General features: G+C 35.0%; 1 protein-coding gene across 3 annotated transcripts in view; it reads right to left on the reverse strand.

Annotated features, from left to right (window-relative positions):
• Nucleotides 1–14,263, reverse strand: part of LOC125668686 (probable helicase with zinc finger domain) — a 49,422-nt gene that overhangs the window by 4,635 nt on the left and 30,524 nt on the right. For all 3 annotated transcript variants that reach the window (XM_056163269.1, XM_048903029.2, XM_048903028.2), the window contains 11 exons: nucleotides 13,985–14,161; nucleotides 9,511–9,739; nucleotides 8,037–8,147; nucleotides 7,529–7,653; nucleotides 7,044–7,253; nucleotides 4,075–4,334; nucleotides 3,282–3,400; nucleotides 2,613–2,906; nucleotides 2,272–2,376; nucleotides 2,111–2,186; nucleotides 620–815 (listed from right to left, as the gene is read on the reverse strand). In XM_056163269.1, coding sequence (XP_056019244.1) covers nucleotides 620–815; nucleotides 2,111–2,186; nucleotides 2,272–2,376; nucleotides 2,613–2,906; nucleotides 3,282–3,400; nucleotides 4,075–4,334; nucleotides 7,044–7,253; nucleotides 7,529–7,653; nucleotides 8,037–8,147; nucleotides 9,511–9,739; nucleotides 13,985–14,161 — 1,902 coding nt within the window. The remainder of the gene's footprint in view (nucleotides 1–619; nucleotides 816–2,110; nucleotides 2,187–2,271; nucleotides 2,377–2,612; nucleotides 2,907–3,281; nucleotides 3,401–4,074; nucleotides 4,335–7,043; nucleotides 7,254–7,528; nucleotides 7,654–8,036; nucleotides 8,148–9,510; nucleotides 9,740–13,984; nucleotides 14,162–14,263) is intronic.

Here is a 14,263-nt window from a genome sequence, read left to right on the forward strand (position 1 = left end):
TCTAAAAATAAAATTTGTTCAATATCCGAATATACAAGGTCAATACTGTAAAATGTCACACTCAAACATGTACTGTGAATGATAAACAAATTTTTGTTTCAAACATGGGTCATCATAATAATTTCAATATATTTCTAGATGAAAACATCAAGTTCAGTGAAATATGAGTTTGGTGAAATTAAATGTCATTGGGGAAAATGATTTATTCACAGAATTTTTTTAATCAAGTAAATAACAACTGTTTAGCTAGAAAAAAATGTCTTGGTTCTTAATTTCTCATAGTCACAACGTGCTGAAAAAAGAAATGGTTGTTAAATACAACACCCTATAAAAATTGGGAAGCTACTGAAAATAGGTATATTCACTTGTATCAGTCACATAGTTTTGACCTTGAAATTTCCACTGATCAAATTGCTACCTTGTATTTTTTAAAAGTTACAACCAAGTTGCAGACCGACAAAGATAAAGACAAATACTCTGACACACAGATCAAAACTCCAAAGATTAATTCTATAACAAGTCAATTTCTGATCTTATTTTAATTCATACACATGCACATGTATCACATTTAATCCTAGATTGAAATCAAATCCCTTATAAACAGAAAATTCTTATATACCTGCATTTTCCTACAAGACAGAGAGACAGAGGGTCTCCTACAACAACGACAATGGACTGGGCTCGTGTGAGAGCAGTGTTCAGCAGTTTGACGTTGGACAGGAAACCATAGTCATATACATCCTCCTGGGATGAGTCCGAACTACAGGTATGTCGAGTCCGAACAGTGCTCAGAATTATAGCTCGAAACTGTTTACCTGTATAAGTACAAACATGTGATGTAAATTCTATATGTTTACCTGTTTAAGTACAAACATGTGATGTAAATTCTAAATGTTTACCTGTTTAAGTACAAACATGTGATGTAAATTCTATATGTTTACCTGTTTAAGTACAAACATGTGATGTAAATTCTATATGTTTACCTGCATAAGTACAAACATGTGATGTAAATTCTATATGTTTACCTGTATAAGTACAAACATGTGATGTAAATTCTATATGTTTACCTGTATAAGTACAAACATGTGGTGTAAATTCTATCAACTACAAACAATGCACTATGTGATAACTTGGAACTGTTTACTTAGATACAAGTTCGTGATGTAAATACTATGTTATATGAACAGTGCTAAGAATCATAGCTCAGTTTAGCTGTATAAGTTTGTAATGTACTACCCTTAACATAAAATATATGCATTTTCAAACACATCAATCTTAAGATAAATTCTAGCATTTCAAGATTGGGATTAAAAAAGTTTTAAAATGCCTCAATATTTTAATAAATTGGGATATGCATCTCTACACTTGATGGTAAGTAACAGGAAGGATAAAGCCTCCACCCCTCCAGTTTCTTCAGCACCATGAAATTAGACTGAAAGCTAATACATTGATCAATTTTATCAACATGCCAAAAGGGGAATAACTCAGGGTTTTTTTCCATCTTTAGTACAGAAGAAGGAACTTTTGGTCAAATAATTATTTAATACACAATCAAATGTTTAAAAACATTGTTTACTCTTCATAGTGAGTGATTTAAATAAAAGAAAGGGAACTAATGCTACAACCAGAGAGAGAAAAATCAGCTAATGGTGGTTGTGCAAGTGTGCGTAAAAATATTTTTAGAAACATCACCGGAAAAGAGAATTTCATGTACAGTATGTAGTATTAAATGATATTACATTAACCATGGAATCTGACTCCCCTTCCATTGCTCATTTCAATATCGCGTTTCCTGTTTGTCTGTCTTTTATCGCTAAATATGTCGCAAACCAGCCTACTGGCCGCCCAAGCTTTCAAGACGCTATGTAATTGTATACTTTCTAAATTCAGCTTGCATCACATGATCATGAACATTTGAAAATGGGGCGTTTATCATCTGGCTCAGCAAATAAATAGGAAATTAGCTTGATTATTTTTTAATCCCAGCAAGTTAATTTGCATAAAGTGCATAACTTACATGTAAATAGCTTAATAAAAAAAACGCATGCTTTTTTATTCCTTTGATAATATCCAATTACTACGTTATATATAGTTTTTAAAATAGCATTACCTTGTACATTGAACACTCTCTCAACACTGACATTTTGCATTTTTCTTTTCCTAAGCTCAGAACGAATCCGAAACACCTGAAAAATATTACACAATTCATAAAGTAAACGAAATGCTTACGTGTATATTAATCTGACCTTTTGTTATAAGGATAAATGATACCTGATCTGAATATGGAGCTACTACACCAATATTGCCCTCTATATCACCCCACTCTGGGGGCCAGGTTTTCTGAAGGTCATCCACTCTGTCTACAACTTCATGGACCTATAAATTACCAACAAAATTGGTGTGAAATCCTGTAAAACTACATGTTAATCAAAGGAGTCCATCAAATATTCAAGAGATGTACTGCAGTAAACTGTCATTGTGGACCATTTCTTTTTATAAAATATTTTAAATTACAATCTTTAAACATTAAATTTTGAAGAAGATTTTTCTTATTGCTGAAGATACATGTATAAGCATTTTCTTTATCATAACACACTGATATGACACATTACCTCTGCAATATTGTAAAAGCCTGTGCTGTTCTCATGTTGTAAATCTTCACCTCTAGTGGAGAAAAATGTTAGGGGGTAGTAGCTAGGATGTTTGGGCTGGTTCCCACTTGATATTAGTTTACCATCGTAAAATAGGTCTGAAGTAAAGTCGATAATCGCCTCATGTGACCTGTAGTTCTCACACAACATGATTTTACATGGACAGTCATCAGGGTACAGCTCATAAAGTCTGTCCAGCAGAGATTTTTGAAAGCCTTGCTGCTTGGCAAAGTCCGAGTACACTTCTGGATTCAACTATAAATGAAAGATAAATAATATTCCTTATGAAAAAATGAATTCCCATCACTGATACACTATATCAGGTAATAGTGGTGTGCTGGAAGTGTTGACTTACTTAAATAATACATACAACTGATGTTCCAGCAAAACATAAAGAGCCCCACCCCCACTTTTAAAAAAAAAAAAAAAAAAAATGTCACTCATTCCCAGTCTAAACATTGCCTGATATACACACTTTAAAAAAAAATACAATATGAATTCCCTAATATTTTCAAAGTTGTTCCAATTGTAAATGATTTTGGTGAGTTTTAAACTACATTTGTACATATACTCTAGGTAAACATCAGACACATCAATACTTCGCAGATTAGAACTTTCTGCTGCGCATACCTGCATATGGTCCCCTGCCAGAATGATTTTGGTGGTCCTGCCAGCCAGAGACAAAGGAATCAGAGTCTCGCTCTCCAGAGCTTGGGCTGCCTCATCCACAAATATATGGCTGAAGTACCCTACAAAGTGTTTGCATTCATTTAATATCCTTTAACTCCTGCATTTACATGTCAATATTGTATGTTTACTGTCATTGTAGGTATTAAAAAAATTATTCGCCAAAATCGTGCAGTACTGTTAACAGTATCAGGCTATTTTATGTTAATACTAAGGTATTCTATATTTTAGAAATGATCCTTTAGCAAAATATTATGACCTCACCAGAGACAAAGCCATTTATAAATGTGAATACCACTACTTCCTGTACACAGGTACAGTAGTGTTACATTATTTTGAAACATTTTAAATTATTTTCTCCATAACACTCTTTTCTAAATTCTGTGATTCCCTTTTATTGTATACTCTTCTTTAGATTTTAATACTGTAGACATAATTAATTCCATGGAGACATAATTCCGCAGATTTCACAGTTTGGTCCGCAGATATGAGAGATGCAGATTTTCAGTTTGGTCTACGGATACGAGATTCCAAACAATTGCAGAGGGCTTACATTAGCTTAGCTACATACATGTACTTCAAGTCTGCTGATACGAAATTACACAGATTTTATTTGACCCGACTTGTGTAGGGGAAATAAGAACTGCACGTAAAAATGTACATTTACAGTATTTCATGGACACTATGATATCACATGTATTATAAGGATCAAATTTAACTATCCAAGGGTACTGACCTTGAGGGAGGTCTAAGTCACATAAATATCGGGCAGTTTTGAGCGTGGTGATGATGATGCGATGTTTGTCTACCTCCTCTCGGGATGGCATTCTGAAATTACCCTGGGAGGCAGACATTTCTAGGAGACAGTATTGCAGAACCACGTCCGGAACAGTTTGAACCCACCGATGACGGTAGTATATACGCAGTGGCACTGCATCCATGTGGCCCTCTTTCACAATGGGGTGAATAAAATCTTTAATGTACAAATCTGCAGCACTGTAAAAGTAATAATAAAATTTTCCATGTACATATATAGGGGATTTAACTTTCAATGTTCTACTGTTAAACAAGAGATAAAGATACATACAGACAGAAAGAGACAGGAAGACAAATAAATACTTTCACTGTTTACTAGAGCAGTGTGTGTACATGCTTATTCCAAATCCTGTATGTGTATTTCATCTGTGATACAGTAAAACTTCTCAGAACCTACAACTGCCAGACTGAAGAAAACAGCTGGTATAGAAGGTTGGCTGCTGAGAATTCAGTGACTTCCCACCAAGTTCTGTCACACTCGCAGACTTACAACCATCCACTGGGTACATCATAAACGACAACACTGTCACACTCGCAGACTTACAACCATCCACTGGGTACATCATAAACGACAACACTGTCACACTCGCAGACTTACAACCATCCACTGGGTACATCATAAACGACAACACTGTCACACTCGCAGACTTACAACCATCCACTGGATACATCATAAACGACAACACTGTCACACTCACAACCATCCACTGGGTACATCATAAACGACAACACTGTCACACTCGCAGACTTACTACCATCCACTGGGTACATCATAAACGACAACACTGTCACACTCACAGACTTACAACCATCCACTGGATACATCATAAACAACAACACTGTCACACTCGCAGACTTACAACCATCCACTGGGTACATCATAAACGACAACACTGTCACACACGCAGACTTACAACCATCCACTGGGTACATCATAAACGACAACATTGCATGCCTTTGGTGTATATTTGTATCAATGCTTATTGACTTCATCAATTACCACTCACCATAGAGATTCTGAAGCAATGTTTATTTTGAACATGTAAATCAGATACCGTATATCAGGTTTTTTCCGCGTGTATCTAACTTCCGCTTTGTCTGCGACGATTTCTGAATCGCGGAAAATAAATCCGCGTAAATTTCATACAAAGTTTTGTTTTTGTAATAGAGTTATATAGCATACATATAATGGTGCGGTGAAAGTTCTGTGTTCAATGTGTTTTGTTTCCCCCTATATCCGACAAGCACCAGGTAACAGTTATGGGAGCCTCGGTATTTATTTAATAAAGGACAAGCTAATTAAATGGGTCAGGGTCTGTGCTTCAATCAATGTTTAATTATACCTGAGCTACTCATACATGTACATATAACCGTACATGGTTGATGGCCGTTTTAAACTGAAAATGATTATCGATAAATATTTTGTACTAATGGTATTATAGCTAACGAACAGTGATTTACGTTACTATACCTCCAAATTGTACATATTTACAATATACTTGAGTGTAAACAAAAATGAAAACTGGTACGCAGCACAGGTGTGTGATCAGCTGAGCGTGTCCTACGAAATTGACGAGGTGAAGTTCAATTGATCTCTAATCCGGATGAAGGTACTTGGAGCAAAATGGCTGACAAAGCTCTATGATTACATGTGAACAAAACCCGAAATCGTCAGAGATGGATTCAGAGAAGCGGGAATATCATCCTTATTGAGATTTGATTATAAATGCGACAGTAACTCAGAAATCCTGTAAATAGTTTCATTGGCTGAATTTTTGTATAAAAAATTAAGAGTTATTCGTACAAATACCGGCTTTTACCCCCAATTCGTTCATAAGTTTAGATAATCGTGAATTATATTTTCGCTATGACTTTGAAATAGCGAAAATTTGATTCGCGTAAATTTAATATACTGTTTTAGGTTCTGATTCACGAAAAAAAACATGACGCGGAAAAAACCTGATATACAGTAGAATATACAAGAGTTTGAGAACTTGGTAATATGTTCACTTCGACGTAGGGCTGAACTGACAGTATCGGTAAATTGTTAATAAATAACTAATATCTAGTGCAAATTCACGATAAGTGCATCTATGTTGTTCATATTCCTCAAAAAGATGACAGAATTTTTTTTTTACTTATAACATAGTCATAAAAGAGAAAATTAAAAGTTTATTTAATTTCTGAAATTTAATTCCATGGAGTAACTATGATGATTTTCAACCTGCATGCCAATCAAATTCATTAACCATCCTTTTTTGTATTTGAAACATAACAAAATGGCCACGAGTTTGGAATAATAATGGCACTTTCATCATTGACTTCCAGTATAATGGACACTCCTGTTATATCAAACTTATCTTAAATACATGTACCATAGCTAGCAATCAAATGAATTTAAAAATGCACATAATACATATAAACCCATTTATTTTTCCCCAATGATCATTGCACTATCTATAATATTGGTGTTAGTTACATCATAGCATGTCATATTATTTACATATGCATGGCTTCATACAGGTATCTATCTAAAGTAAAATTACTGTCCTGTACTTAGCATGAACAGGAATATATATGTATTGATTTTTTGTTGTTAAATCTATCCATTATAATCATGTGACCGAATAAATAAACAGTGGCTCAGAAATCCACCCACAAGAATGACCAATTAATACCATTTTTGTCAACAAGAATAACCAGTACATGTAAATACCATTTTTTGTTGACAAGAATGACCAATGAATACAATCTTTTGGTGACAAAAATACATGATGACCTTTATGAATCTACATGTACATATGCACGTATGTATTTGTAGTTCCTGAATGCGGAAAGAATGCCAACTTTTCATCTACTTGTCTCATGTATAGAATGACCTATTTGTACCTGTTAGAATGGGTACAGATGAGGATCCTGTTTTCTTCCACTTCCAGTGCGTGCTTTGCTGCCTGCGCGAGAGTGTATGTCTTGCCCGTCCCCCAGGGTCCCACCAGCAGCAGTGGAGGGAGGCACTTGTCCCCTGCTGCAGTGATGCCCCGGATCGCTGCCTTCTGCTTCTCATTTAGTCGTTCACTCACTGTTTCACTGAACTCCATGCTAAGAGTAATGCAGTTGAATTACATGTAAAGGTGAATGATCTGACTCATCTGCTTCAGCTATTTCACATCTATTGTGATAGATGTATATTTTTGTTACCCTTATCGGGAGAAAATCACAGTAATCTTTGATGAAGTATTATTTTTTTTCTGCTTGGCTGTGAAACATTACTTATGACTTTGTTGATCACTTTAAATTGTAGTACATGCCCATTTCTCTCCAGAGACTTCGAACTTCATTTAAATAAATTCTCTTTACAACACAGGGTAACTTACTCCTCTGGGAACCAAGGCAAAGTTGGGATCCTCTGGGGTGGGGGAAACACCAGATCCAGGGTAGGGAGCTGATCAATAGCTGAATGCATTTCACACATGGGAACTCGGTTTAGTTGAAACTGGATCTGTTGTGTAAAGAATTCACCATTACAGTCCCTCCTTTTGTCATTTCACAGAAAATAATAATAATAAAATTTATATAGCGCCTTATATAAAACAAATTATTCTAAGGCGCTTTACAAGTGTAAGAAGAAGAATGCAACAATAAAACACAATTGAATGAAATTAAATGACAGTATGATGTAAGATCTTATATCTGTAAAATTATCAAAATAAAACACTATAATTTAATAAGATCGATAATTTCTATTTAAAATACTCTTCTTACTCTATTGTACATCACGTGTTATGCTGAATACACTTTGCATTAAGATGTCCAAAATTAGACCTCAGGATAATGATGACACACCTGCACACTAAAAAAAATAAAATGATGTTTTGTGTTTACCTCCGCGTGGAATTCCTGATCACCCGTTAAGTTCAGCTCGGATACACATTTCTCTGGAAGTCGCAGAAATATGAAATTCTTTCCCTTGTCTTCCAAAAGTACCTGGTAGACCTGAAATCAGAAGTCAGAAATGCTGTACAAAATTCCTAAATCTCAATCAAAAATCTTAAATTTTGTACAAGATACAAATTTCTAAATCTCAATCAGAATTCATAAATGCTGTACAAGATACAAAATTCCTTAATCCAATTTGGCCTCCCCCAGAAGCAACAAGAGTTTACAAACAGGAAGGAGAATGATTCAAATGATAGAACAAAAGTGATCTTATACCTGCGTAAAGAACAAGAGCAAAATGTAACAGTATATTCATAGATAAATGCAAATATAAGAGATATCCATAGAATATATTTGATATATGTGTTACAGCATATATTACATGTATATATGTACAGGTGACTCTCAATTACTCAAAGTTCAAGGAACTTTGATAAAACTTTGAGTGATCAAGAGTTCGAGGGATCGAAGTTGGAGTCAAATCTGGAAATCAAAGGTCCGACCATTACGGTTCAGATTTTATAGCAACCGGAGTGCATATTTACATCTTATCCTTCATATTTTTAGATAAATACTTGATTTCAACATAGAACTTTATCTTGCAGAGATAAAAAGATATTTTAAAGTTTATGCATTTATTTGTTCTCATGTTCAGATAGATGCACATGCACATTAACAAGACAAATTTCTCGTACGTATTACGTAGCTTTGTAGTCACTAACTACTCAAATCACAATCGCCACAATATTCAGTCACTTTATGCAAAGCACACATTCTAGTAGATAACGATGTTTCCTGGCATATCTATAAATCATATTCTCAAAATTATCGTCTCATTGTAAATCCAAACAAGTTGTAAATTTGGCTACAGTTGATTTATATACCAAAAACAAAGCGCAGGTGGGGGGTTACATTAACCAATCAAACAATTAACTATCTGCCCCACAAGGAAACACAGATGATATGTCCCCTAAATAAACCCTTAAATAGCAAAGTAAATAAACCCCTATTTAACACAGTCGAGCTAACCCCAGGCCTTCACTGTTCCCCAGGTAAGGTCCAAGCGGAAACAATCATACACTTGAGTAAAGGTGAGTATACTCATAGCTTTATGAGATTGAGAGTGAAAAACAACGAAATATGTTTCAAAGGACCCAAATTTCACTTCGAGAGATCAAATATTTAAGAAATCGAGAGTAAATTTGCTTAGTTATATAGAGAAAAAAACTGGGACCATGATTTCCCTTCAAGAGATCAAGAACTTTTAGAGATCAAAGTTCAAGCCATCGAGAGTCACCTGTACAACTTATTCATACATAATGCATATCTGTACAATGACCAAACATTCCAAAATAGAAAGAGTTAATGAATTTTTAATGATCATTTTGAATTACATAAAACTTACGTTAGCTATTCATACCTTTTTATTCTGCCTAGAAATCATCTTATCATCCGGATTATAGGGGGCTAGCCATGCTACACTTGAACTCATCAAAATCAAACGTCCTCCAGCCGAATCTTCCGACAATTCATCATCCAGCTTCATGCGTGCAAACAGTTCCCCACCCTGAGCATACTTGGCTCCAGTCAGAGATCCAGGGACAAGCAAAAACCGATTAACAAGCTGCAGGGAAGTCTTTATGTTATATCTGGAATAGAAAAGCTGCAAGTGTTAGGAGAGAATGAACTGATTCCATTTTGAGACATCCAAACACATGTACCCCTGCTTTACATAACTTACATACTGATCGAGAGTAACCTTGTATAGCTGTATATCTATCAAATGGCCATCACACAAGGAACACACTAATGCTTAAAAATTTAAGTCCCATCTCTCCCATTTTCAAAGTTCTAAAGTGTGACAGACAGACAGACCAATGATGGACAAAGTGTGACAGACAGACGGACCAATGATGGACAAGGTGTGACAGACAGACGGACCAATGATGGACAAGGTGTGACAGACAGACGGACCAATGATGGACAAGGTGTGACAGACAGACAGACCAATGATGGACAAAGTGTGACAGACAGACAGACCAATGATGGATAAAGTGTGACAGACAGACGGACCAATGATGGACAAAGTGTGACAGACAGACGGACCAATGATGGACAAAGTGATCCCCAAGTGTCACTGTTTTGCAGTTGACACAAAAATTATTAATTCCTTATTGATCAATATTATATAATGAAATACAAGTGACTCTTGAAAATTCAAAATCTATGGGACTGTAGAAACTTTAACTTTGAGAGTTCAAAGATCTTGGAATAAATAACATTTCTCCCTATCATGATTCAGTCATGTTTTCGGGGTATCAATTCAGTTTGAATATTATAATTCATTTGTAATTTACTGTGAATTCATAGTAAGTGTGAACGACTCAGCTTCTCAAGTTCATTCGAGGTCTCAGATAGTTGATTTCAAAACAAATCTGTCAATGATGACGCATCAAGGAAAGAGTAATCACTGCGATTGGACCAATATTTAAAGGGGCTGGAATAAAAATAATTTTAGATGGGCACACGTGTCTTTACACTAGCGTGTCATTACATAATCTTTTAGCACGGTGGAAGAGACTGCGAAAAGGGAAAACCAATTCCAACTAAAACAATGACGTTGATTTTGAAAATTACATGCCAAGGGTTTATTTTATGGTAAAATCAGTAAGAAATTAGGCGTTGCAAAGGCCACGTTATAAAATTGTCAATCATGGGAACTCATGCACCGAAAATGTCGCCAACAAAGCTCACACCGGATGTACTTTTGTTTATCGAGTATGAAATTTAAAAAAAAATCAAGTGTATATTAATAGAGAAATCAGACAAAATTTATTAAGAAGAAATATTTGTACCCCTGACAATGTACCATAGGTGTCTTTAATTTGTAGAGCTGCGAGAATTTTTTTGGGAAATGACTTTCAAGAAACTGCAAAGAAAATCCAAGAGAAGCATATTTCGTCTGAACACAGGGACTCGTCATGAAATATTTGTCTTTTCAAAATTTGGCATCGTCTATTCTATATTTACAAATAAATGTAAATATAGAATAGAGAGGGTCAATTCGTGACGGGCCCCTGTGGTCTGAACACAAACGAAGTGTTGAAAACTTCTTTGCTACTGATATTTCAACAAAGTGTTTAGAGTTTTTTCTGTATTTTACTTCCAAAAAAGAGACTTTATATATATATATATATATAGACGAAGCGAGTGTCGCATTCGTACAACGGGTAATCGCAATCGTGGACATGCAGTTAGGGGTGGACCAGTGATATAGGTTCAAAGGTACGCCAGTAACGCAACATTAACCATCAACCTTTCCTGAGGTTTATTATGACGTTATAGAAGGCGCGTCTTATGCTAACGAAATGCTGAATTTCTTTAACAATGTGTTACATGTACAGGAGAGGGATGGTTTGGGGAATTTAGTTTTTGCTAGAATTCACAGAACTTGCAGTTGTTCATTCAATTAACAGTATCTAGCGATGGTTACTTCCGAATTTCTTACGAAAATGTGGGTAAAAATAACAGTAAAAGACATCAAAGCATCCAATTGCCATATGTTGAAAATAATGTTTTCTCGAAGTAGAATATCTATTGATCTTATTACTTAATCTGACAAATTATTTTAGGGGCGGGATCAAATGTTCAATGTTAGAGAAAACTGAGTTCGCATAGTTCTCACCAAGACCCCCCCCCCCCCCCCTCCCCCCTACAAAACTAAATATGAAGTATGTTGAAACTAATCGATTAAGAAGTAAAACAAATGAAAATGTATCATTATGTGGTTTTAAAGTCAGTTGTCTTTTTCCCCCACTAATGTGTAATCGATGTCGGATGACAGAAACTTACGAGTTTTTACCCCCTCTTCCCCCTAACTATTTGAATTCTGAAATTTTTCCGACATCGATCTTTTCCAATGCTTTGCAAGATTTCGAAAATATCCTCTGAGAGATTTATTTTAAAATAACGATATGGAAACTGCGAATGTGAAAGAGACAACAAAACAAAAGCATTGTTCTTAAACGGACAAAATCGCCTATAGAAACATGTACTGAAATTTCTGATCACTTAAAACTGACAAGTATCTACAAGAATTTAAGGGAGTAACCTTTCAATTTTTATTGGGATATAGAGGCAACTGCGGATCCTGCCTTTTCCCGCAGCATTTTCGATCCCGTCATTTTCTTTTCTTTTCAATATTCAACACTATTTGAATTCTGGGATATTGATATCCTGCCTTTTCTTTACATATCAGAGCTCGCCTTTTTCACCCTGTATTCCCCCTCCCATACCTATTGATACTGCGATGGATTATAAGTATAGCACGGTTATTCCTGTTTAAAAGATAAAATTTATAAGGTATCTGATAAAAGTTATATCTTCTAAAGTTTACGAGATATCTTTTATCTTTTATAAGACATCTTATATTTTTTTTCTTTATAACATATCCCATCACTTTTATACATGTAGATATCTAGTATAGATAAACTTTACAAGACATTTTATTAACGTAATCTCAAATCTCTGTTGTCAAATCAAAACCAATATTGAATCTCACGCTACGTACGGTGCAACTTACAATGAAATCAAATAGTGAAACTTACACTTGTTAGGTACGAGATAATATACTGCCAAATACTTGGGAACGCCTACCTATAATTTAACCGACCAATCAAAAGCGCTCTTTAAAATCACTCGGGGACTTTCCAATGAACTATCTGGAGCACGCCATGTACTTGCCGATATGTCTTGTTCACACTTACTGTAAATCCACAGTAATAATTGTTTTTTTATGTGTTGCTTTATTTAGTATGCACTAAATGTCCGCACATTCGAGTAAATAAAATCAACTACATGACCGATTTTAAGTCAAGAAGGGCCTTGCCGAAAACTAAATTCACATACACTATTACATGTACTAGTCCTAAAGGATTCATCTGTTGTATGTATATCGAATACGTCACAATCACATTCCATACAGGATATTTCTATCACGCCGCTCAATAAAACAACAAACATTAATCAACGTTTTAGAACTGAGGAGGCTTTTATATATATTTTTAAAACCATACATCCATCAGGTTTAAACCAGAAATATGCCTAAAGTCAAATATACAAAACAGAATCCAGAGAAAACTAAAACAACGGACTTCAAAATCAGCTGTACTAGATGCGACCGCAAATTCGCCGGGATATCTAACTTGAGAAGGCATTTTGAACAAATACACAATCCTATCATTACAAGATGGAATTTATGGACTCTTTTAATCAATGAAATAAATATCAGTGTCCATTACATATAACTTTCACAAGCATTCATAAAGTACCTTAACATATTTGTATATACATGTTTTTACTTTGCTAAGTAAACATTCCACATTTTTTGCTATTAATAGTAACGTGATCCACAATTTTTACCTCAGTAGAGACAATTCTTATAATTTTGTTCTGATGACGACCGCCCCCTGGTCAAAACCAGTCAACCAATAAAGTGTATCCTGCATTCTCACTATGTGTTGGTGATCTGTTTTAATTCTTTAAGTTTATTGTATGTTTTGTAATATTAACAGGGAGGAGTGATTATGCTCTTTTTCCAAACTGGCAAAATATGAAACTTTTAAGTGTAGCTTAGTGGGAAGGTCTGCTGTAACCTTGACCTTTTAACCATAACTCTTTCGCAATCTCCCTATAATGATTAACTAACCATGGATACAAATATGAGAAGATTCCATCCTTAATTGGTTTACGAATTACTTGTAGAGATTTCGAAAACAGGATAGACAACTGCACTTGAAACTGAATTGTAACATGCTTTGTATCTGTATCTACATGCACTGTCATTATACAGACATCTTCATATTTTATCTAAGGACACCTGTCACAACTCTTACCTAGAAATATGATCCATCTGAGCCCACTCTTCAATGTACAGCATTTCATGCATCCAGATCCTGTAAGTTTCTTTGCTGGGTGGGTGCATCAGGTGCTCTGACAGTCGGAACTTGTCTGCCTCAGGTAAACTGTATTTTGACAAAAGCTGTTTTTCCTCCTCTGTTTCAGGTACTGGCCTTTAAGAAATTTCATATACATGCGAAATAAATCCCATGACATTTTCTGCAGATGAATATTTTACAGGTCTATAAAATTCAAGACAATATTTTTTAGATACT

Source organism: Ostrea edulis, chromosome 4, assembly GCF_947568905.1.
Source record: "Ostrea edulis chromosome 4, xbOstEdul1.1, whole genome shotgun sequence".
Lineage (NCBI taxonomy): Eukaryota > Metazoa > Mollusca > Bivalvia > Ostreida > Ostreidae > Ostrea > Ostrea edulis.